General features: G+C 37.7%; 1 protein-coding gene across 1 annotated transcript in view; it reads left to right on the top strand.

Annotated features, from left to right (window-relative positions):
* Window positions 1-24,375, top strand: part of LOC145205598 (uncharacterized) — a 45,404-nt gene that overhangs the window by 6,532 nt on the left and 14,497 nt on the right. Inside the window, exons 8-45 of the mRNA XM_080078331.1 lie at window positions 2,659-2,762; window positions 3,037-3,256; window positions 3,391-3,507; window positions 4,184-4,292; window positions 4,575-4,624; window positions 5,084-5,255; window positions 5,325-5,437; window positions 5,605-5,724; window positions 6,099-6,272; window positions 6,807-7,025; window positions 7,140-7,268; window positions 7,461-7,578; window positions 7,944-7,981; window positions 8,285-8,434; window positions 10,792-10,918; window positions 11,179-11,449; window positions 12,017-12,217; window positions 12,618-12,851; window positions 13,228-13,384; window positions 13,592-13,718; window positions 14,173-14,258; window positions 14,657-14,892; window positions 15,087-15,275; window positions 16,012-16,195; window positions 16,600-16,827; window positions 17,280-17,467; window positions 18,060-18,170; window positions 18,549-18,674; window positions 19,158-19,309; window positions 19,658-19,805; window positions 20,043-20,223; window positions 20,679-20,802; window positions 20,905-21,025; window positions 21,956-22,154; window positions 22,575-22,740; window positions 23,260-23,416; window positions 23,837-23,933; window positions 24,040-24,222. Of these exons, the coding sequence (XP_079934457.1) occupies window positions 2,659-2,762; window positions 3,037-3,256; window positions 3,391-3,507; window positions 4,184-4,292; window positions 4,575-4,624; window positions 5,084-5,255; window positions 5,325-5,437; window positions 5,605-5,724; window positions 6,099-6,272; window positions 6,807-7,025; window positions 7,140-7,268; window positions 7,461-7,578; window positions 7,944-7,981; window positions 8,285-8,434; window positions 10,792-10,918; window positions 11,179-11,449; window positions 12,017-12,217; window positions 12,618-12,851; window positions 13,228-13,384; window positions 13,592-13,718; window positions 14,173-14,258; window positions 14,657-14,892; window positions 15,087-15,275; window positions 16,012-16,195; window positions 16,600-16,827; window positions 17,280-17,467; window positions 18,060-18,170; window positions 18,549-18,674; window positions 19,158-19,309; window positions 19,658-19,805; window positions 20,043-20,223; window positions 20,679-20,802; window positions 20,905-21,025; window positions 21,956-22,154; window positions 22,575-22,740; window positions 23,260-23,416; window positions 23,837-23,933; window positions 24,040-24,222 (5,826 nt within the window). The remainder of the gene's footprint in view (window positions 1-2,658; window positions 2,763-3,036; window positions 3,257-3,390; window positions 3,508-4,183; window positions 4,293-4,574; window positions 4,625-5,083; window positions 5,256-5,324; window positions 5,438-5,604; window positions 5,725-6,098; window positions 6,273-6,806; window positions 7,026-7,139; window positions 7,269-7,460; window positions 7,579-7,943; window positions 7,982-8,284; window positions 8,435-10,791; window positions 10,919-11,178; window positions 11,450-12,016; window positions 12,218-12,617; window positions 12,852-13,227; window positions 13,385-13,591; window positions 13,719-14,172; window positions 14,259-14,656; window positions 14,893-15,086; window positions 15,276-16,011; window positions 16,196-16,599; window positions 16,828-17,279; window positions 17,468-18,059; window positions 18,171-18,548; window positions 18,675-19,157; window positions 19,310-19,657; window positions 19,806-20,042; window positions 20,224-20,678; window positions 20,803-20,904; window positions 21,026-21,955; window positions 22,155-22,574; window positions 22,741-23,259; window positions 23,417-23,836; window positions 23,934-24,039; window positions 24,223-24,375) is intronic.

Here is a 24,375-nt window from a genome sequence, read left to right as displayed (position 1 = left end):
AAACGTTGATCTTATTGCAGTAATGAATTTGGTATTACTTTGGGTCTTTGTTAGGCAAAGGGAGAAACTCATTTTGTGGTGGGAGACAATAAATTTCGTACGATTGGATTTTATCGTATGTCATAAACAAGTGTACAAAACTCTTTGTGGCATTATACGAGGCTTGTTAAACTTAATTCTTGTCCATAGCAGTAGCGAATAAATTAAAAAGCGTGAAAAACAATAAAGTAGTTTCTTACAATTTTTTTGTTTTATTGGAAGAGAGGAATCATTAGCTCCAAACGAAGCCCCATTTAAAGGGTGTACATTTACCCCTCCTAAACAAACTTATAGTGTTTCTCAACCTGGGAATCTCGGCACATTTGAGGGGGTCGTCAAGACACAACCAAACACAGAATGCTTTCGTTCGTACCAAAAAACGTTTCCGTGACTTCTGTTTAAAAGTTTGTGATGGCATGAACCATAACCACATTTTGAGGGATTTCTGTACAGCAAAAAGCCGAACTGTTACAATGAGGTTTGGTAGTGGAATGATGATCACATTCTGGTAGTAAAACTTAGGGTCGCAAAGTGAAAAAGGTTGAGAGCCACTATTGTATGGCAGAGAATTGACCTTTAGGGCGCCCGTGCTTTGCAGCGATAAAGGTCTTGATAATAAAAGGCGACAATTTGAGTTCTTCGTGGCCAAGCATAAGTAAATATTTGGCACTTTGTCTTACGAGGAGCTAGACCTTATTATGACCTCTAGGAAATTTCGATTCTTAATTGCTTTGAAAAGTCAACTGACCTGACACTTGCGACCCTGAACGGTACAGAGAAATGAATAAAATGCTTATAATATGACGCATGGAATAGTTTCAGATAAAACGTGTAGTCAGAAATGCTTTGACTAAGGTCGTTAAAACTAAACGATTTCCACACATAATCATTCTCCCCTTGACTGTTAGCGATGTTAGTTGTTTTTCAAGTTCTTTTTCGTTTCTACATTTCCTTAGTTGTGCTAAAATTACAAAAATTGCAACAAACGCAGACCGCATAAGGCCACAGTTGACACTTAGAAAAAATGACTGAAAGGTATATGACTAACGTTTGTAATGTATCGACGACATGCAAATGGTTTGGGCAGAGTGTGTACGAATCATTCCATAGCGATTGAAAATATTTGGAAACGGTTTTGTTTTGCCGCAAAGCTTTCTAATCTAAGTGCGAACAGACAATGTTTTTTTTTCTGGAATCTAAACCCGTTTTTTTTTTCAAGTTACTTCTCGTAACAGTTTGAATTTAATATTAGCAACAACTTTAACCTATGAGGTTTTCATTCCTTTTGAGTAATCGCCCGAAATATGTCGCAATGTTGACATTTTGTCACATGGCGTCGCAAGCAATCGTTTAACCCGGTTTTGTCTACGAGATTTACAAAAGGGTATTTCAACACAATACGTATGTCAAACCCAAGTTGGCCAAGCAAATTCCTAAAGTCACCGTTAAAACGGGCCGCCGATGTGTTTTATGAGTGTGGTTTTGTTTTAGAGTGTCTGGGGTGTGTGGAATCCCCCTTGCCTGGTTTTATAGAGCGCTTGTGGTCAACTGGAATGGCGGGAATAAGAGCAACTAATATTAACCAGATGTGGGCGTGGAGAAGGCTGGGCATGCTTGTAGAGTTCGGGATTCGTCCCCGGGAGTGTCCTGGGTTCGAACCCCGTGAAAAAAAAATAAAAAAAAAAATAAAAAAAATAATACGTTTTTGCAGCTGTAGCCAACAGAGATCAGTTTCAATGCAACATAAACTGAATAACGTACAGCAGAATATTAAAACTGGTTTTCATGATAAACTGATTAGAGTTATAAGCGCTCCCGTACCTGATATTTTAACAACCTGAATTAGGCCCGAAAGTTGGTAAAGAGTGTGAAGTCAGGCCCGAATCAAGCCTGTTTTCGTCAAAGTTGACCGACCAAAAAAGTCCGACCCGACTTACTACGTTTATATTTCGCCACCCAACAAATTACTTTTATTTATTAGACGTGTCGGTTTAGCCATCATCAGTAATAAACACTCTTGCTTAGTGTTTTATTTTGACACACGATTTAAGAAAAACATTTAACTTACATAATTATTTAGACTTTATGTACGTATTTCACATTCGCATCATAGAATGCCCAATTTACACCCAACATTCGCTGCTATAAGCGAAGTGTTAGGAGTTCTAATTCCACCTTAAACTGTATGGCCAAAACCTTTAAAACTATACTCATAAATTTCAGCTTAAAACCAATAGAACTAAAGGCTAAATGGATGAATAATGATTGATGATTGAATACAATTTGAATGTTGGCATCTATATGATGTGTTTTTTATGCTGAAGTAAACACTTTAACTACAAATGAAAGATTACGTTCCAGCGCAAAGCTCCCTGAATGAATGTCCCAAGATGTTTGCCAATCAGGTGCAATGTACACACGATAACGAATTTCCTTGGAATTGAACCGTTTTATCAGACTAAGTCATTATCCCCTAATCATAGTTAAACAATGTTCAAGTACTGGGACTGACACTTTAGCTTCTTGCGACATTTAACTTTCTTGAGAAATTTGTGCAATGTTTGTCTTGTCGTACTTATGATGAAGGGTTAGAAACTTTGTCAATTTGTTTCGAAACAGGTTACGAAACTAACTTGGCAGGATTTATTGAACGTTGGCATCAAGTGGTTCCTGACCGATTCTGCACTGCTTATGTTGCTCCCACGTCGTCATGCGATGATCAGGTAATGCTATACTTAAAGTAAGAATAATACATGGTTTTTAAATTGAGCACAGTTGCATGCGGGCCCTAAATTGGAGTTGTATTCGCTGTTTTGGAGTGTTCGAATTGTACACAGAAAAATACATAAACCATAATTGTTTACATACGAAATGTAATGTATTGTGAAGTAGGGACAAATTGTTGCATAATTGAAGCTTAACGTTTTAGCCCAACAAAAATTAAGCACATGTTAAAACATTTTTACACAGTTTTACTAATCACTGTCATATATTTAGGTGGAGCGAGAAATATGCAACGTTATTTATACGGACGCCTTCGCCCAATGCCGATTGAACGTGAGTGCCACTGACCTCTACGACCAATGTGTGTCTGACACCTGTCAGTGCGATCCTGACACACGTGACAATTGTCACTGTGCAATCCTGTCTACTTACGCACGTGACTGCGCAAGAGCTGGTTTTGATGTCGGCTCGTGGAGAACAGCGACGTCTTGTGGTTAGTATTATTGGGGAAAAATTGTCGACTATGATGGCCTTGTATTTTCAATTTCTACTGTTTGTTTATGGTTTTGAACGTTTTTATAGTGCAACTTGATTTAGATTAAAAATAACCCATTTAATGATTTCAAGATCGTATTTGCCCTGGCAACCAAGAGTACTCCGAATGCGGTTGCCTAGCAACGTGTGCTGACCCTGGATCTGGTAACTGTGGCAACGAATGTGTCGATGGCTGCAAATGTCCAACAGGTAAAAAAAAATTCGCTATTATTTTTAGACGCATGTGCGAACTGATGTTTACTAACAACCCACGTGTTTTTGTTTCAAAAAAACGTAATTTTTGAATTAGCATATAGTCAAGCCCATGGTGTCAAACTTTGAGTTGTAAAGAAAGATTTAATTTGTTCGAACTGATACAAAAACAAATAGAGTGAAATTTGTTATTAAATAGGAGGCGTGGAAAATGTACTTAATGTAAGTTCATGAACGTAGTATAGCTCTTCTGGCAATAATGTCTTACGTACCGACAATATGCAAATCTTTTGAAGCCTTTTGCCCCACTTGTTGCGCAGTTCATAACCGCAAGGCTAAGTAAATATCAGTATCGTTTTCGACTCCTTATAGCAAAGCTGATTCTTGTTTCAAAGTACATTTTCTTGGCGGGGAACACCTCAAAAGCACTTCAAACTTATTCCCGACTGATAAATGAACGTTTAAGTATTTGCACAAGCTGCTTATCTCAGTCTCACAACGTCGTATGGAAAACACCACACTTGAAAACGTTACTTACATGTAAAGTCAATATCAACACCCTTTTAATGCATGTCTCTGTGTTCAATTTATTCCTGCCCTGACAGACCCACGAAACCAAGCCATTAATGGAAGGCCAACGCCCTGACTAAAACACATCCCTTGTTTTTACCAGGTTTATACTGGGATGGAAATATGTGTGTAGAGCAGTCCCAATGCCCGTGCCTTCATAGTGGTATTCAATACAGGCCTAAAGAGAATATTTTAAGCGGGTGCCAGACGTGGTGAGTTTGGAGATAAATTGTGTTTTCGGGGTTTTCCACATGATAGTGGTTCTTTTAAGCATTCCATGACTCACTTGTTTTAAAATGTTTTTTCACCAAGCCTACTCATTTTTGTCATGAGAAAATGCATCTTTTAACACTGGCATACATTTTTTTAATTTAAGAAACAAAACCTTTCGGATAACTACAATAAAAGCAATTATTGATAAAAATCTGCAAACTGTGTTTAATCTCAATCCGTTTCCTAAAAAACTTCAATGTTTAAACTGTTTTTGTTTTTAGCACTTGTGAAGGCTCAATCTGGTCTTGTTCTGAAACCGGTTCATGCGGAGGTTAGAACATTTCACAAATTTGCGTTTCTAGTGGTTTAACCGACAGCAGAGTTATTACTCTAGGATCACACTCTAACTTTGTTTAGTTTCACGTTTGTTAATAATGTCTAAAATATACATAAAAATAATATTGCTTTTATAAACGCATCAAGCCAATAAACGATAAGTAAGCTGCAGACAGTGCACACTCTTTCGACGCATATAGCCTCATTAGCGCAGCTAGTGACAAAACATAGGCGAACTAGTTCCACCTGTAGTTCATGCGCCGTTGTTACAACAGAATTGGTGAGGCATGGTTTTTCAGCTTGTTACTCCCAACAAATTGAAGTGGCGTTAGATTGTTACACCAGCCATGTTTTGCCACCAGCTGCACTGAATCCTTACTTTTAATACACATGAAAATATATTTACCTAGCCTGAATTGTCACCAGCATTAAAAGTTTGTGTATTTGATTCAAGCAACTGCGGGTGCTTATGGCTTCGGGCACTTCCGTTCGTTTGACGGGACTTGGTTCGACTTTTCCGGCAGCCAGTGTCAATACCTATTTGCCGAAGATTTTATGAACGCCACATTTACGATCTACATCCACGTCGAAACATGCGGCCTGGGGTCGTTGTATTCGTGTGTTACGTAAGTATGACGTAACTGTGTGTTTGTATGGTAACCTAGCACGTTGGTTTGTTATGTTATTGTGTATAGGAAAGTGAAGGTAATTGCAGCGTTGGACGAACAGTCTTATTTTATGATTCTTGGCAAAGATGGATATGTGAGTGTACAAAACGAACTACAGACAACCCTGCCTGCAACAAGTGGTAAGTTATGGTAGTAACTGTAAAATAATTGATTTTTTAAGAATATTTTTAGCAGATTCTTGTTTACCTATGAATTGGCACGAGTTCAGTTTTCGTATTAGATTAAGCATCTTGCCAAAACATAATATAAATTATCCTTAACCAGCTTTTATGATGTTTGCATCTAGGCCCACTTTATGGCCACAAGTTGTCTCACTCGTATTCTGAAGTTGTTATCGGTTCAACCGGAGTTAGAGTTCTCTGGAGCGATGGAACGCTCATCCTTACCGTCCCCTCATCCTACCAAGGTCAGCTATTGTATTTCTATGTGTTGGCAATTTTAACCTTGACAAAAATTATAGAAAACAAAACGATAGCCAGAAAACAAATTGTAGCATAATTTATCCTTGTTGCATTTTTGTTTGCGAAACACATTTCAAATATTTTGATGAAGCAAATAAATTTAAATAGATATGAAATAAAGTGCCACGTTTGATACTTTTGTTGGTAAAATAAATTCAAATAGAAAAATAGATATGGTTTATTGATAGCACAATATTTCATAAAAAAACGTTCTTTTCCAACTTTTGAGCCGTCGTTAAAGATATCGTTGTACTCGCAGCGGTTCTTTTACGCTTTTTATTTTATAAAACCGGGCTTAATGAAAAGATTTCGTTGGCAGGCAAATTGCGTGGTTTAGCTGGAAGCTACAATCACGTGACCACAGATGACTTGCAGGCGAAGAATGGCGAGGTAGCATCCACTGTGGTGTTCGGAAACTCCTGGAAATATCCTGATACTTGCCCTGAAGTAATGGCAAACCCAGTTAACCCTTGCGCGTCCAATTATATCCTTAGTGAGTCGCTTAAAATTGTTGAACTAAATAATATTTGATATATGGTCCAATGTTTCGAGAAAACTCTTCAAGTTTTTACTGAAAAAAGAAAACTTTTTATTGAAGAAATGTTGTAATATGTTGAAGAAATTCAAATTACGTAGGCTTATATTTTGCAAATCTTTTATTTAAGTTGTTTAAAGTGTATTGTACTACTTTGTTTGCAAAACTATTGATTAAATTCTCAAATTTTTGTTCTAGCACCATATGCTAGTATTAAAAATGGCGGTATAAAAGCATTCCTCGTTAAGTCTTTAAAAACCATACTTGCAAATTTTTCGTGGTGGAAAGCATGGCTTTTTCAGTACTTATGTGCATTAAAGATGTAGGTTTTAAAACCTTATGCGCTAAAGGTAGAAAGTGTTTGCTTAAAGGCTTCCATCAATATATACTTTAAATAGCAATTACGTTTGTATTCAGGTTACTTTTGCAGTTCTATTTTTCTAAAGCATAATTTCAAAAGTTTTAATCATTGCGATATTTTGTCGTTAACAGACATTCAGGCCGAATTGACTTGTCGCATTATGGAAGGACCATTGTTTGCCGAGTGCCGTAGTCGTGTTCCTTACGAGCCCTTCCGAAGCAACTGTCTCACTGCAGTATGCGGATGCGACAGTGGGGTTTTATCATGTGGATGCAAAGCACTAGAAGCGTATGCAGACGCCTGTCTAAGAGCAAACGTCGTTGTAGATTGGGCTAAAAATGCAAGTTGCAGTAAGTTGAAGCAGATTAAACAAAAACGCTTTTTGCCATTGGGCCTATTATTCAGGATGATTTGGTGGGGCCAGGTTTTAGGCTAAGAAACAATTAGTTTCATCTCGTTTTAAGATTACGAATGCCCGGTGGAACAAACCTATCAACCCAGCAGTACACGCTGTGGCAGCACTTGTAGAGGATTGGCCGGTCATCAATATTGTTCAAATGAAATCAAGGTGCAAGGATGCAATTGTCCTGTTGGTAAGTTCCTAAAATTATAGTGATTGTGTAATTTATAAATCCTGGTAAATACTCTGGGAATCTTTCCCTGTTCTATTGCCGTTGTCGCAACGATTTCCACCTTTCATTATATATATATAAGTTCGGACTAATAGATATAGAAGTCCATTATGGTAATTGAAACTATTGCTTTTGATAAGTATGGTTTTTTAGGCATGTACCTTTCCAACGATGGCTCGTGCATCAAAAAAGAAGATTGTCCTTGCTTTCAAAATGACGGAACTTGGATTGAAAATGGCCACGAGGTGTCGCCATCTACAGGGAGACGATGGTAAGTGAAATTATTTCTGCTCTTGGTCTTGGTAATTCAGATATACGGCTTACTACCACGCGTAAAACAAATTTTAATGTATTTTTTGCTTAAAACACTTGATATTATCAACACCTACGGGAACCTTAAACGACTAAAAAAGTAATAACCTTTTAAACTTCTTTACCTTTTAAACAACTCGCATCAATTTACTTTTAATGTCAAACTGCAGTTCCGCATTCCGATATGTTTGTGGGTAACAGTGGTTTGCAACGGTTTCGTATTACCAAGTACTTGGTTTGTTGTGCCATGGAAAATTATCTCGCGTGATAGTTGTTCCTGACACCTGAGTTAGATGCCCAATTTACGGTTCTTTTATTTTGCAGCATCTGTACAGCCGGGATACTCGCTTGCAGCGGAGAAGGTTAGTTATTAATTTTACTCATTTTTTTGCTCCTGCAAGTTTCAGAAATCCAGGGTATATGAGGTTAGGTATTCCGTCTTAGTCGTGTATTTGATACCACATGTGACATATTGTTTTAACTGTTGAGATTTAAGTTTTATCGAGTCAAGAATAAGTTATACGAAGGATTTATAAATTCCTAGTGACATACATACATACAGACTGAAAACTTATACAGATACAGACTTTGACTGCTTTCTGTACTACATTTAATATTATACACCCTTTAATGGTTTAAACGCTCGCATATCATTTATTTTATAGAGGACAGCTCCACCCCTAGCCCTGAAGCTTGCAGTGCAGATGAAGTTTATGTAGGTTGCAGTGCGTTAAAGTCTGCTGAACAAGGAATCGCATGCGCTCCGACCTGTGGTTACCTCAATCAGACTTGTCCGGACACAACTTGCACCCCAGGTCAGTAAACGATGGAACTGATGCATCAAAGCTGTATTTTGGACCAATAAACGATATGTTCATAACTTACAAAAGTTCAGGGCCTGAAATGAGGCTAAAACAACTCAATTTTAACATTTGTACTTATTTTCAACCTGCTACAGAATTTGATAGCACGTAGGTACGTTATAGCATTATGCTGTTATAAACTCGTCGAGGCAGTATTGTAAGCGGGCTGGAAATTTGGGATCAATACGAGAGTACAGGCCGGAATTAGGCCCAAAATGTGGTAAAATTGCGACACAAAAGGTGCCCAGCTTACAACTCGGCACTAGTCCTGCAAGCAAAACGATTTTGCTCGCACAAAATGTCGTAACAACAACGGCAAAAAAGGGTTGGATAAGAAAATGGAGAAAAAAAGAACAAAACATATTTTTCAAACGCTGACGCTTTTGAGTGACAAACGGTTATAATGTCAAAGGCGCACATCGTTAAATTTAACAGCATTACTGACGTTGTCACACTACATAACACGCCTTCTTTGCAAATAACCATGTCACCGCAAAATGTGTGAAAAAAACAACAGTTCATACGAACGTTGAACTGAAAATTTTCTGGTCCAATAACTTTTAACCCCATTGACGTTGTTTTGGGTTTACAACCTGTGTTGAATGTTTAAACAGCAAGGAGAAATATTTCCTTTACAATGCAATTTTTGCTTTCGAAACTCATAAAAGACACAGGCGATAACTCCATTTGAGACCCTTCGAGGTTTTGTGTTTCCGATTTGCCTTTGTTTACTTGACACTTACGCGGCTATAAGAGGTAAATTGCACACTAAGCAACATCAAATTGTGCTTGTGACAAGCGTCTAGATTTCTACCTAAAGCTTTTGTGGGAAAACACAAAATTCAGTGTTTTATGTCATTTTTGCAAATCACCTGTTCTAACATAGTTCATAGAAACTAGTCCAACTTCTGTAAAAAAACATTATATTGATGTCCTTCTAGGATGCTTAAAGCTTATCATATGTGACAGTCATAGGCGTCGATTTTTTAATTATTTGCAAAATTTTAGGGGAGACCTTTCCATGTTTTGGAATCATCCATCAGCCGTTCAAACCCACAATCTTAGGAACACAATGCAGTTGCGTTAACTGCTCCGTTGTCCTGGCGAGCGCACGATCTAAGTTATGACTCTTATTCGGTTAAACCAGGGGTCACTAAACGTTTTACACTGCGGGCCGGATAACTTTAATAACGATTCGCGCGAGCCGCATAGTTAACATGTTCTAGCGCCGTCTTTCCATACTTAGCCCGCGATGCGATTTTCATAGGTGGGCCAAAATATGGTCTTTCTACAGTCCCATTTAAAATCTGGTGATCCGACTGTTAAATTGTATAGTTAGCATCAACTAACGAGCAATGCTCGTATATTACGTCACAAGTAACAAAAGAATGCAATTGTTCGCGCACAATTAACACTTGTAGTCTCGTCTGTGACATAACAAATTGGTTGTGGTCTATTTCGGGCGTTGTAATCCTATGAATCCAAAAAAATGTGGGCCGTAGTTTGGTGACCCCTGGGTTAAACAAACGAAACAAAGTTTGCAGATATAGCAAACTTCCGCACAGACAGATAGTGAAGTTGCCACAGGAATTAAGTAAACATTGTTCAAGATGTTCATTTACATTGTAAGTGACGATTTTTAAACAACTCAACATTAAACTGGCAACGTCTTATTCGAGGGTTGCTTGCGTTTTGGCTGCAAAAATGCCTATAATATTTGTTTGACTAGTCATTCCTGCAGTTAACATAAAGCAAATATAAGATGCTTGAACAACCAGCCAGTACTGGGAATAAAACAATCACATAACAATGCCGATTGTTACTGCAACCATTGTTACGTTGCGTAACAAACCACGAGACACTTGCGTTTGTCATTGATAGTGACCTTCAATCTTACAAACAGCCGGTTTCAACTACTTTACGGTATAGACGTGTATGCGGTCTTTCTGGCAATACTTTATTTCAAACAAAAACAGGGGAGACAATACATATGTTGTCACCCCTGTTTTTTCAGGAGGGGAGACATGTCACCCCGGTCACCCCTAAATCGACGCCTATGGTGACAGTTTATTATGCTCGACTGACCCTTCTTACCTCAAGATCCAAAGCAACTACTAGGCAACTTGGGTTTAATTAAACGCCTGGTTTACAATGAAATTGCATGTTGCGGTTATACAGAAGTCCTCTGAGTTTTAAAAATGTAAATAATGTAGTTATAGGAATGTATAACGGGGGTTTCAAGTGTTGGTAAGGCTCAACCCTAACATTTGATTTGTTTTAGTGTTTTACTGTTAAACTCTCTTTAACAGGTTGTAGATGTAAAGCTGGCTTGGTACGATCTGGTGACAAGTGCATTAGCGCCACCCGGTGCCCGTGTGTGTTAGACGGCGTCGATTATCCACAAGGAACTGTAATCACTGAAGCGTGCCGAAAAATGTAGGCCATATAGTTATTTAAAGTTGTAATGTATAAAATGAAAGGCATAATTGTCAAAAAAGGAACAATACATCTTTTTCCTTGAGCATCGAAACGTACTTACTCAAATATTATGGAATTTTGTTTGGCAAAACGGAAAAAAATGCATCGTTTACTTTAAGCACCGAAACATACTCATTCAAATATAACAAAAAATACTACCACACATCTATTTTCCTATTTATTACCTAACCTAACCAATACTCTGCAATATTTACTAGGACATGTGGACCTGCTTCACAATGGGTGACCAACAACGCACGTTGTTACGATGAATGTAAGCTGACAGGTGGCAGGTTCTACCACACGTTTGATGACAAGCAGTACACGTTCAACGGCGATTGTGACTACCTACTTGCCACTGACAGCTGTCACGGCAGTTTGTCAGATGTCACTGCCACCGATTACGTGTACAGAGTGTCAATTAAAAGCCATGACTGTCCTGGTTCCAACCAGGCTATGTGCTTGACAACGGTTCATGTTGTGATTGGGGTAAGTGAACCTTTTTTATTGTTTGTAAGGTTGACAACTATGCTGCCGTCAATGCACACTGTTTCGACCCATAGCGTTTCTTCAATGTAACTAGTGTAGCCACCTTACAGCACTCCAATCGGTTGGGAGTAACAGGTTGAAAAGCTATTCCTCACCTAATCTGTTCAATGCCATAACTGGGAAAAAACTGAAGAAGACCTGGATCCACAATAGTAAAGCAACTGCTTCAAAACTCAATATGAAAGCTTGCTTATAATGTGACGGCTTCAAGCTTTTATATTGAAAGACAAATAACTGACTGTTTCATGTTCTCATCTCAATTTCTGTTACTATACAAAACTTGTAATAAGGGAATGTCAAATGGTGCTAAGATCTGAATAAATTTAAATTTTTAATGTATCGTAACGAAAATCATCGTATCCTTTGGTAACTTTTGTGTCCAGGTTAGGCTCACCAAACACATACAGTACACGTACAACCTATTTGAAAACTAAGATGACAAAGAAGCAAGAAAAAAAACTCATGTTTCAACAGTTTAGATTTGAAATACGAGTTTGTAATTTACAGAAATACGAGTTTAACTTTGATGGCACAAACGACACGCAATACACGATCATCAAAAGCCGAGACAATGTACCAGAACTCAATTCTATTCAAGTTACTGTATCTCGACGTGGTAGCTACATAATTGTGGACAGTGACAACGGTTTGAGACTGACATGGGACCAGGCCACGACCGTTTACTTACAACTTGCAAATGATCTCAAGGTAATATTGTACATTTGTTTACATTGGACAAGAATTCAAGTCTGGTTTATATCTCAAAAATTTAAGTTCAAACTTTTTTAAGTCTGGATTTAATTAGGACGGGAATGTATTGTAATAGGTACACCACCCGAATCTGGTTAATCGCATATAGCGTTTAAATGCATCAGGGTCGTAAATGAATGAAAATGGTCGTTCATGAATAAAAAGGCCTTGCAAATTGGTTGAAATAATTTTTTTCTATCTTTTTTTTCTTGTGTGCGTTAAGAGGAATTCAAAGTATAATTTGTGTGTCCATGAACCTTTAAACTAACCGATTTTGTTAAATAAGACCGAATTTCTTTCAGCTTTTAGTTTTTACTTGATTAAAATTAACAGACCCGATCTGACTTTTTCTTGCCAGGCGATCTCCTCATGTGGATTATGCGGTGACAATGATGGTGACGCGTCAAACGACCTACGTAAGAAGACCAATGACGTCACCACCGACCCCGTCGAGTTCGCGAACAGTTGGAAAATCGGGTCAGAGTGCCCTGACGTCATCAATATGACGAGTATCGATTGCGGAAACAAGATGGCTTGGGTGGAGCAGAAGTGCGCTGTTATTTTGAATGACTTCAAGGATTGTCATAACAAGGTATGGTAATCAATTGCAAAGACGATTATTTTTGTAAAGTGATTTTTGTTAGGTGATTTTGTAACGGTCATTGATACGTAGTTGGTAACAAAACACAAACTATTTTTGTGGTTTACATACGGGTGAATTTCTACGATGAAATTAAAGTTTCATAATTACAACAATTTCGCAAAACTAAAAACACTGCTTTGCTGCCATTGTAAGTGTTGTTAACAATTGGGTATTAACCCCCAAAAGAGTAATGTTTTTCGTTACTCTTAGGGGTAATCATCATAAAAAAGCCAAGAGCCACTGTCTAAAACAATGGCAAAACTACCATTAGTTGATTAGTACAAAAAACACGAAAAAGTCTTTTAAACCTTTGTCTGTACTACAGTTGTCTCCTGCTTATTTCTATGACAAATGCGTTCAAGAAGCGTGTTCGTGCGACGCTGGCGGTGATTGCGATTGTTTTTGTGCGAGTGTAGCTGACTATGCCTTCGCTTGTGGAGCTTTTGGTATCGCTGTACACTGGAGAAACCAGGACGTTTGCCGTAAGCAGTGTTTCCTATAATGATTCCGTTTTTCTTAAAATCAAACAGTGTTTCACAAAAAATATACAGCATTTTCCAAAAATAACAATGTTTCCTCTTTCTTATACTTTTGTATGCAATCATTGTCAACAAAATGTTTTAATCATTGAAAAAAAATTGGAGATTATTCGCATTTTTGGCATCACAACTTCTTATGTCCACTTTCAGCCGTTATGTGTGAGGCATTCAACACTGATGACGATTGTTTGTGGAAATACGAACCCTGCGCTCCACCATGCCCGAAAATATGTTGTGCAAACTGTTTAGAGGGCTGCTATGAAGGATGCTACCCAGAGTAAGATTTTGGTTTCTACTTTATGTGGCAACATAAAAAGACATTACACACCGAATCATTTTATTTACCCAGATATAAAAAGATTTGACTGGTGTGTTTGTATGGTAAATCATAAACAGGGTTTAGTGAAGACTCCTGAGTCACACTTTTGAAAGTTAAATCGGAGTCTTTTTTGAAATATTGTGGAGTCTGAGTCGTGTTGGCGACTTATATTTAATAAAAAACAGCAATATGGCTCGAGGGAAGCATAACAGATTTGTTTTTCATTGGATACGAAAAATCTTAATGAGTGGAGAGGAACTTTTTAACCTCCACATATTTAGCATATGTATTAGTACACTATGTGGGGATAACTAGTTTATGTAAAGAATTATCGCCACCTATGTTGCTTGGTAATAGCTTCCTGTAATTTTCTCTCACCTGTATTAATAAAATGTGTTTGTCCGTTTATCAGGTGCAAGGACGGTCTATTGTACAGCCCTAGCAAACGGACATGCGTCCCTCCAACCGAGTGTGAATGTCCGGATACAAATACAAAAGGTAAACTTGTATGTTGATGCAATAAAGTGCAAGTTACCAGGGTAAAAAAACAAACCAAAAAACAATTAGATGCACGAAAACGGCAAATTCTCAGTAAAAATAAGCTAATTGGCAAGATATCGATGTAAGACATTGTACACACACGTATGTATAGGCTACAACAGATCAAAATATGTTCTTAAGAGTGTAATCCAACAGTATGTATAAACTACATGACATGTTACGGGACACATCCCTTCTGTTGGTATTATTTCACCTAACGATGGCAATGGAAACTGTCGAAACGTTGTTATGTTTTTTGCACTCAAATACTTGCTTGTATCTTTTTGCTTAGAATATTTAGAACTGTGCATTGTGTACCTATGTTACAGATTTTAGTCACAAATGTCTCATTTTAGGTTGCCCAGCTGGTGAAGTGGAGGTTTGCTCATGGTCACCTTGGATGAATAACAACTATCCATCAGCATTAGAGGGTGGTGAGTACGAACTTATAGGCAAGGTGGAGGACTATGTCGACACCTGCGACCTGAAGAGAGATATTGAATGCAGAAACGCCCATGATCATAACGCCCCCCTGCAAAACCACGTGACATGTGACGTCAATGATGGATTGATTTGTCATATTGTTGACCAGGTTAGTCATAATACATGTTGTTAGATAGATTTACAACATAAATGTTATTTGGGGGTATTTTGTGGTGTAAAATGTCCGAAGTTTTAATACATATTGTGTATAACGTTTAGTGTTTAATAGTGTAAAATGTTTTTAACTACTTTTGTTAGCACTTGATCGTAATAGAAACGTTTGGTATTTTCACATTCGTTCAGTCTCCTCCGATTTGCAATGACTACGAAATTCGTGTGAACTGTTGTATGTGCGTGGACCCGTGTGAATCCGTCATTTGTCCACCAGAGCCTAACTGTGCGCCACATGAAGTACTTCACACGACCAAAGGCCCTTGCTGCGACGAATACAGTTGTAACTGCAGTGGATGTTATTACAACTTAGAGTTTAAGGTATGTCAGGTTGTATAAGAAACAAACGGTTGCGATTTGAAGATGCGCTAATACAGAAATCGTCCTGATCCGCGGATGTTCAACAAACTATTTCAGTCCCATGCACAGACACATCGTAGCTGACAAATTCAGCAAATTCAAATCAGTCTGTGTATTTCTTATTACAAACCACTGCAGATATCGCTTTCGCCCACAAAAAATATGCATCATCAGTCCTAAACAGGAAATAAACGGTTGCTGTTTATCAATTTCAAAGGATCTAAGGCAATTTTCTTCTTTAGTTTTACACTCTGTTTAGACACAACAGTAAGACACAAACCTAAAAAAACCCTTAACAAACTTAATTTTAAGTACTTTAGTTTAAAATATGAAGGGATTTTCAGTGTTATTTGTTGTGGCTTTATGTAGGTTACCAAATAGGTACACCATTATTAGATTTTCCAGGGTAACTTCTAAAAATACCTTTCATTTCAGCACAGCCCGTAAAACAGTTCCAACATATCGCCACATCTGGGATTACACATATGTGTTCATTAACCTAACCAATTCAATACACGATAAAATTTTATGTGTGGTAGTTGGCAAGTCGAAGTACCCTGGCCTGAAGTACTGGCTTTAAATGCTTTGCATGACCTGTAGGATTAATCAGATTTGACACACCACATCAAGCAATTACACCTTTAAAAGTATGTTACAAGTCACAAGCCACATATGAGCCTTGTGTGTGATTCCACAGAGTCCTGGTGACACATGGGAGGAGAACTGCACAGTGTTGCAATGCGTATCAGACGACATGGGATGTTACAAAGTAAAATCAAATGCGGTCGAGTGCCCTCCAGTGGGAACAGTGGAATGCCCTTATTACGCCAAACAAATTGTGACACAACACCCAGGCGAATGCTGTCCAGGAATCGAGTGTGGTAAGTGTTAGGGTCAGTGTTTTACACCAGTTAAACTTTGTGACAAAGAACAATGCTTGTTGTGGTTTACAAGAATATATTGTTGCGAAAAAATATCGCGTTGCCGCGTGCGAAATTGAAGCTGGTTAACCGAAAGTTTTGAATTGATAACTTGGTTTGTGCTTTCTGTTAAGAATTTTTTCTAAAACACAATAAGTGTTTGTATTGGCTCTATGTACTTGATAAAATATTTTTTATGATTCTAAACGTTTTTTTTTTCTTAAGAAAAAAGGAGATTGATTTCATTTTTTATATTACATCATTTCCTAGTGCAATAAAAGGCTAAAATATGTATAGAAAAAACTGTTTACAACAATTTTAAAGCTATCATCAAACCTTTTATGTAAGTGTTATTTCTTGTTCAGTTTGTCGTCCGGAATATGATCCGGATACCGCCCATTCACCAACATGTGTTTATCCCGAGTCCGTTGATACGATTTATCTTAATGACGGCGGTTTACACTGCGTAACACACAACTGTACATGTCCCGACCTTACCACGGTCGACTGCCTAGACGAAGCCCACTGTCCTGCCGTCGGATGCTCCCCCGTTACGTCATCGCACTGCGGTTGCGTCATCAACAGCACATGCGGTTAGTAGACTACACTGTCACGCTGCAGTTTAATGTCCACAAACTAGTTAAACGCGAAAAACGGCTCTTGAATTAATTGTTGCAAAATCTAATGGTAGTAAAATATCAATCGACATTTTTTTTGTAAAACGAGTTGTAAAACGCCTACGAACTAAACGCATGAAATTGTAAGCAGATCGTTAGTTTGATTTGAACTGAACTTTGTTTTAATCAATACAGTTAAATTATGTAACCATGTACGCTTCCACACTTTAACCCGTACGTACAAACCTTGTACACAGTCTGTTATTTGAATTAAAACACTTCATAATAAAGCAACTTATTTTACAAACCGGTAATACTGAGTTCAATAGATTTAAGTTGTAAAAAAATATAAGTTCTTTAGTAATCAAACAATTTTATCCGCAATTTTTTAATGAAGGACTTATTTTCTATGCATTTATTTTACATAGATTGCAACACCCAACTTTGCCCAGTCCAACCCAACTGTTCCCACTGTGAGGTTTTGGAAGTGACACCTGCGGGTTCTTATGCTGTGCCAGATAACCGATGTGCTGATGACACTTGTTGCCCAAAATATGCTTGTGTCCCCAAACCATGTAACCAAGAACCTGTAAACTGCCAGGAATGGGAAAAGAAGGTAAGAGAAATGTTCTGTTGCAAAAAATATCCAAGGAAAGAGTTTTCAAAGGCTTTAGAGGTGTATCACCTTTAGAAACACACAAATATTCTTTGTCACTTCAACAATTGTTCACATTGTTTGCGTTTTTGGAAAGGACCCCCATCGAACTGGGGTTGAAAGTGGGTCCCGAATCCATCTTAAAACCCGGTTCGAAGCCCCAATTTGTTTCAAAACCAAACACGAAAAGTCCGAAAGTTGGCAAAATTGCTTTTAAAATGATGCGCGAGTGTAAATTCAGGCCCGAATCGACCCCGTTTTATTTAAATTTAAGCCCGAATCCGACCCGACTTACAACTCTACACCAATCCCCTTAACCGGTCCTTCGCTTGGGCTACTGTAGTGTAGGCTAACAAAACTCAGCAATGATTACTTCAGCAGTATAACACAGCTGTTAGAAGGCATCAACACATAGGTTATATATACTTCAGTGGACCTATGTGTTTCTTTTTCGTGTCCTATCATATACAGATATACAGAAGATACTAAAACAAACTGTAAAGGTTCAAGGTAGAATTAGACATTTCGGTAACGGTCTTATTTTTTTGATCAGGTCCTAAATCCAATGAGCGATCCGTGCTGTTTGGAGCATATCTGTGTTTGCGACAATAGCACCTGTCAACCACCGAATGCCACGTGTTTGCCTATTGAACAGCCGGGAAAGGTTGGTACCAAAATGCTTTTGTTCAAAAAAGTCACACATCGCCACGAAATGACATTTTAATACTTTTTGATATCAATGTTATCTCAAAAAACACATTTTCGTAATGTTCGCGCCTTAATAATAACTGCACCTAAGTGTGATGTCATATATATGTGAATTTCCGTAAAATTTGAAAGTCAACAGGTCATTTGCTCATTTTAGTCATTTTCGTTTAATCAGTTGATTCCTATCAATTCCAATTGCTAGCGATTTCCAATTTTTATATCAATTGCTATTTATTCCAAATTTTTTTGCACGTTTTATCTTGTCAAAGCAATGTCTTTCTGCGCTTAACGAAGTGCTCGTTGAACATACATCAACTTTTTTTCCTTTCTGTAGATTGAAATCAATCCTTGCTGCACGCATAATACATGTACATGTGTTCGTTGTACTGACACTGAAGGCACTTTACGTGAAATCGGTGAAACATGGCCAGGAAGCCACGACCCTGTCTGTGTTACCATGGTAAGTTCAATAATATGCCAAAATTCATCTCTAATGTGCCGGGTAGTTTGTGTGTTTCAAGTCGCTATCCTTTTTTGATAAACAAAATCAACAATATTTTTATTGATCATTCAAGACCAACGACTTATTCTTCTAAATTTATCTACCTGTATGGCTTTTAAATATCCTGTTTACACAAGTTAGATTGTTATTTTAGCTTTCAACGGCGTGTGCTTAAAATCCACCAAAAAAGGAAAACTCATAAGTACAATATGAGAGTGATTATACTGAACAATATCAGACCCTTTCCACTGACAGCATGGTCATTAATGAAAATAAATAACTGAGATTGAAAATGAAATGCAAGTTGCAGAATCAGTCAAAAATAGAATTTCGAATAAGGAACCAGTTAGGCAAATCATGTATATTCCATATAAATTCATTGACTGATTATGTTACTTTAAAATTATTTTTCATTCTCTAACAATATGTTAATGATCTTAGACTTGCATGCGACGAGATATGGGTGAGCGCTGTCCGGCTGTGGAAATATACCGGGATCTACATGAAAGTTGTCCGGACCCCACGTACGAGTATTGCCCTCAACACGAGAAACTGGTTCATTTCAACACTTCCGCTTGTTGCACCAACACCAGGTTCTAATTTTAGGGCTTGCTCTAACTGCAGTTTTGTCAGAGTAAAACACTTATTACAACAGATAGTTTAGACCGGTATGGTGCCTTGTACAAACGTTATATAAAACCATACACATAGTGTCAGATCTTTTAAATTTTTGATCACCATTGTCGTTAGCCACATTGTGTTTTATTTGCTTTGTGGTATAATTAACTTGGAATTCATATTTTTGCCTGAAGTCTTGGTTGTTAGAGGCAGCATAACCGCTAAAGTTTTATGTTGTAAAAAAATAATTGTGTTTTGGGTATGTTCAGTAACTTAATTTAGATTTCTTAAAAGTGTAGGAAATAAACTTTGTTTTTGTCCAGGTGCGATTGCGATTATCCAAAATGTCCCACAGACCCTATTTGTGACAATGGGGAAATCCTTACAGATGATAAGGAACATAGTACAAGGTGTTGCGACGTGAAGAAATGCTGTGCTAACACGTGCACAGACGGCGAGGACATTTATCAGGCAAATTTTAATCACTTAAAACTGCCAACTAATTTTTCAATAGCGTAATCATTAAGTCTTTTTGAACGTTTCAAAATGAGCTTTAAAATGAAGATACGTTTGTTCTCAGGTGTAACAATAACAAAAAGCTTTCAAAATAAAACCATATACTAAAAGGCATAAAAGAAACTGAACACTTATATAGACATTGATACTGTATCTGTTTTTGCGCTGACAACATTAAATCTCGTGTTTCAGAACGGTGATATTTGGAAGGTCGCTTGCCAGCGTAAGCAGTGTTCGTGTTCCTGTGATAGCTGCAATATCGTGTCATTGGATAACTGTCCGAACACTGTAAAGCCCAAGTGTGTGAATGGATGGCAACCTACCGTGGTACACAATCCATCTGATCACTGTTGCCCGACATACGAGTGCCAATGTAAGTGGGCTGAGTTTGCCGTTTATGATTTTCTGGTTAGGTAGAATTCAAACTTGTCGTGTCGAATTCTAAATTACAAAACATACACATGACTTTCTATGCAATCTAAGGACAAAATTTTTCGATGCATGATAAGTGTTTATGCTTGAACACTATGCATGAATCTGTTAGTAAGTTTAATAACGAAAATAAAGGCTCAAATAGACGTAAAAGGCGACACGCTTTATAATATTCAAACATTTTGGCAAATGTTTAAGCCATCATCAGTGTACACATTTTTATTCTTATACAACAATATGTTTTTTGTACAACCTGCGTACAAGTTTAACGGTTTACAGTACCCAGTATATTACCTTGCCGTAACATATTTTGTGACAAGGAGGTTTGGTGTTGTAATATAAACTGTTTTCTATTACTTAAATTGCATCTTTATTTGCCTTCGATACTTTATACAGGCGTCTGTAGCGTTTTTGGAGATCCTCATTATGTGACTTTCGATAGCACTGCTTACGCATTCATGGGTGCTTGCCATTACACATTGGTAACATACAGGGATTCAGACCGCCTTCATATATACAGGTAAGTAGCTTAACAAAGGTTTTCGTCTAAAATCATAAGTCCTTTTGGTGAAAACATTAAAATATCCTTGCAATTGTGGCTAATTCCTAATTGCTTGTTTAGCGACAACACAATATGCGCAGTGGTGGACAACTCGACATTGACTTGTTTGAAGAAAATCTTTGTAGTCTGGGACGGCACTGAAGTCGAGTTGGGGTATGATGAGACCATGAGGACTTACATGGTACGTTGGACCAGTTTGTGGTTTTGTGTTCTGTAGATTAGTTCTTAACTTTTTGATAAACCACATAATTTCGTGGACTGATTTTAATCTGCTAACGACGAACTTTTAAACGAACTTTAAAACCTGACCAATTAACATTTGCCAACAGGGCAAAAATGCACATTAAAATACATACACACAACCTTACATTTTGGCATTAGGGAATTTTATACACGTACGCAACGTCTATTAACTAATGTCATACAAAATGATCAATGGCAGCATACATACATAGCGCCTCTAATAGTGGGTTTAAATTAGAGATGTACCGAATATTCGGTTTGCCGGATTTATTCGGCCGAATCGGTCATTTTTGCAAAGATTCGGTTTCGGCCGAATAATTTGTTGCGATTCGGCCGAAACCGAATCTTTTACGAACATAAATGTAAAGCGTTAAACGTGTCTTTTCTGCTTAAGGTACCACGCAAATCTTTTAAAAGCCCAAACATAACGAAAATCGCGTCAATTTTTATCTTTTTCAACACATTTCAACACATTATCGGTTTCCCACTGTTGTCAAAAAAATTAGCAACTCATTGACAGGTTGCCAATCATGCTTGAGGCAATTTTAAACCCTACAGAACTGAAATGAGGACGAAACACAACTATTCTGCACTAATTGCCTGGTAGATAAAAAAAAATTTTCATGTCAAACGCGTAGCGTACGACTTCGCGTGACGTCATAAATGATTCGGTTGATTCGGCCGAATTTATTCGGCGAAACCGCCGAATATTCGGTTTCGGCCGAATCGAAATTTCGCCGATTCGGTACATCACTAGTTTAAATCCCCAATCCACCAAAGTTTTCCAGCCAACGCTTCATTAGAACTATATGCACAAAAGTTGCATGTTCAACTTTCAAAATGAGTTTTATATGTTTGTGCACCTTAGGTTTACGTAAACGGCTCAAGAGAGGTTCTTCCTTTCTTTCCGATGGGTGGAGGAATCGTGGTTGTTAACTATGGTGGACGGGTGGTACTTACAATTCCTCATCTACATGTTCGTGTGGAATACAGTCTGTCCTCTATTGCTACGGCAATCATATACATTCCCTATTCGACTATGTTCAACAAAACTGTCGGATTGTGCGGTAAGTAAGACTTGAGATCCTGGGTTCGAAACTTGTCATTTGCGAATGAATTTGATCACAAAGATAACCATTTCTACGTCTTCAAATATGAAAAACAATGTTAGCCGAACAAGTCGGCAACCTTATGAAAGGAGTGTTTAATTACTATATGTCAAAGTAGTAATGGCTTCGCGTGTCAACATCATTGATCTGTATTATTTGATGATTGGACCTAAAGGACCACACAAGACGGTTTAAAAAAAAAAAAGTCTACAAATGTATTTCCTATGATCGGTTAAAGAAACTTCTTAAACAAACTTGCTTTATTAAGCCTGTAGGATAAAATACTACAAAAATGTGTCTCTTTATTAATTCCTTATTGCCTGACTGCAACCCGTTTTCTAAATATCCCAACTAAATACATGTCCGATGTACACTTAGGTACGTGCTCCAATAATCAGACAGATGATTTCGAATCCAAGAACGGAACCCTAATTATTCAGCCTGATGATTTCGGCGACAGTTGGCTTGTGGAGAAAAACGACACTGAATGCGTTTGTGATCAAAATCGTGATCCTGGATGTGGGAAGGATTGTGAAACACTGAGGTAAAATGATTTGTGTTCAGATTATGTGGACAAAAGCGCGGTTAATTTGGTTACACGCAAAGACAATGAGCATAAAAAGTTAGGTATCAAACTCTTTAATTTGCGAATGGGATTTAATATCGATGAAGCAATCAAGCCAGAGTAGCAAATACAGATTGCAGTAAATCAAATGTTCTGTTCTATTGCATACTGAGAGTAGAAAACGTTTATTTGCATATCCTTGTGAGTCGCAAAGATTTAATTTCTATACCAAAATCGATAAAATAACAAAGCAATGTTTCGGATATTTGCATATTCCGAAAAAACAAATTTCATTGCTTTTAACTATACTCGTTTAAATAATTGAAGGGCTTTTTAGACAACATATGCTTTCCCTTAGTATCTGGTCTTGACGTTTTGTTTCCGCATACACTGTTACCATCATAACTGTTATTCATGGTGGTTTTTGAGGGTTTATTCATTTGTTTCGGTAATATTTTGCATCCATGTGACTGTTTGGTTTTCTTTGTCCCTTTTCAGAAAAGAGGGAGTGGATCCGCTACCCACGTATTGTAACAAGTGTGTGGACGATGGCTGTGAAATTCTGACATCTGAAGCATTCGCCGAATGTCGAGAATTGATTAACATGACGAGTTATCTGATTGCCTGCAAAGAAGACGCCTATGCCTGGGGAAGAGTAAGTGAATGACGATGACAAATTAAGACTTCGGCATATTTTTGCGTGAAACTATTATTCAGCTTGCAAAAGTATTTCATACAATTTTTTTGTAAAGCCCTGGATTAAAGCTAAACTTTTTGGCGGTAAAATTAAACTTATAATAACTCTTTATTGTGTATCTAAATGTATCGAAAACTTTAAAACAACACAATAAAAGCTGCAGCCAGTGCACATAGTTTTGACCTATAAGGTCTCAATGATAGCTGGTACAAGAGATTGGCCATATGAGCTATTGTCACTTAACAGCACTCCAGTTTGTTCGTAGTAACAGGCTGAAAAGTTATGCCAGACCCCCATAAAATATAGCCTAAAAATACTTGTTTGGCCCAATCAACGCACAAAAACATTGCAAGAAATAAAGTCTTTTATCTTTCACAGTGCGACGTGTGTGATTCGAGCGCAGTTCATACTTACGCGGAATTATGTATGAGTAAGAACGTTTGCGTCAACTGGAAAGAAAAGGCCAATTGCACAGGTAAGGAATAATATCATCATTACTGAAACTGTTGTTTTGGTCATCATATAAAACAAGACGTTTTTCCCGTGCAAAATTTTAACCTCACTCTCTATTTATTTTGCAGTTCCTTGTACGGGGAATTCCATGGTGTATAAGTCATGCGTGAGTGTGTGTGACGAACCCACCACTTGCCTTGACTATCTCAAACCTCCCGGCACTTGTACAAGCACTGATACGACAAGCGGTTGTTTCTGTACAGACGGTTTGGTGTTACATCAAATGACTGGCGAATGCGTTGAACCACGATGTAAGTGATTGTTTAGTTCGATAAGTTTGTGTTTTCACAAGGTATATGTTAAATTGTTGTACAGAAGCGGTTAAGTATCTTCGTTGTTTATTTGAAAATTAGTTTCTGTCCTTAAATTGCAAAAGTTAAACCCTGGGAATGGGAGCCAAACAT

The sequence above is a fragment of the Phallusia mammillata genome, chromosome 8, assembly GCF_965637545.1.
Source record: "Phallusia mammillata chromosome 8, kaPhaMamm4.hap1.1, whole genome shotgun sequence".
In the NCBI taxonomy this organism is placed as follows: domain Eukaryota; kingdom Metazoa; phylum Chordata; class Ascidiacea; order Phlebobranchia; family Ascidiidae; genus Phallusia; species Phallusia mammillata.
This window is presented reverse-complemented; position numbering and strand designations above follow the sequence as displayed.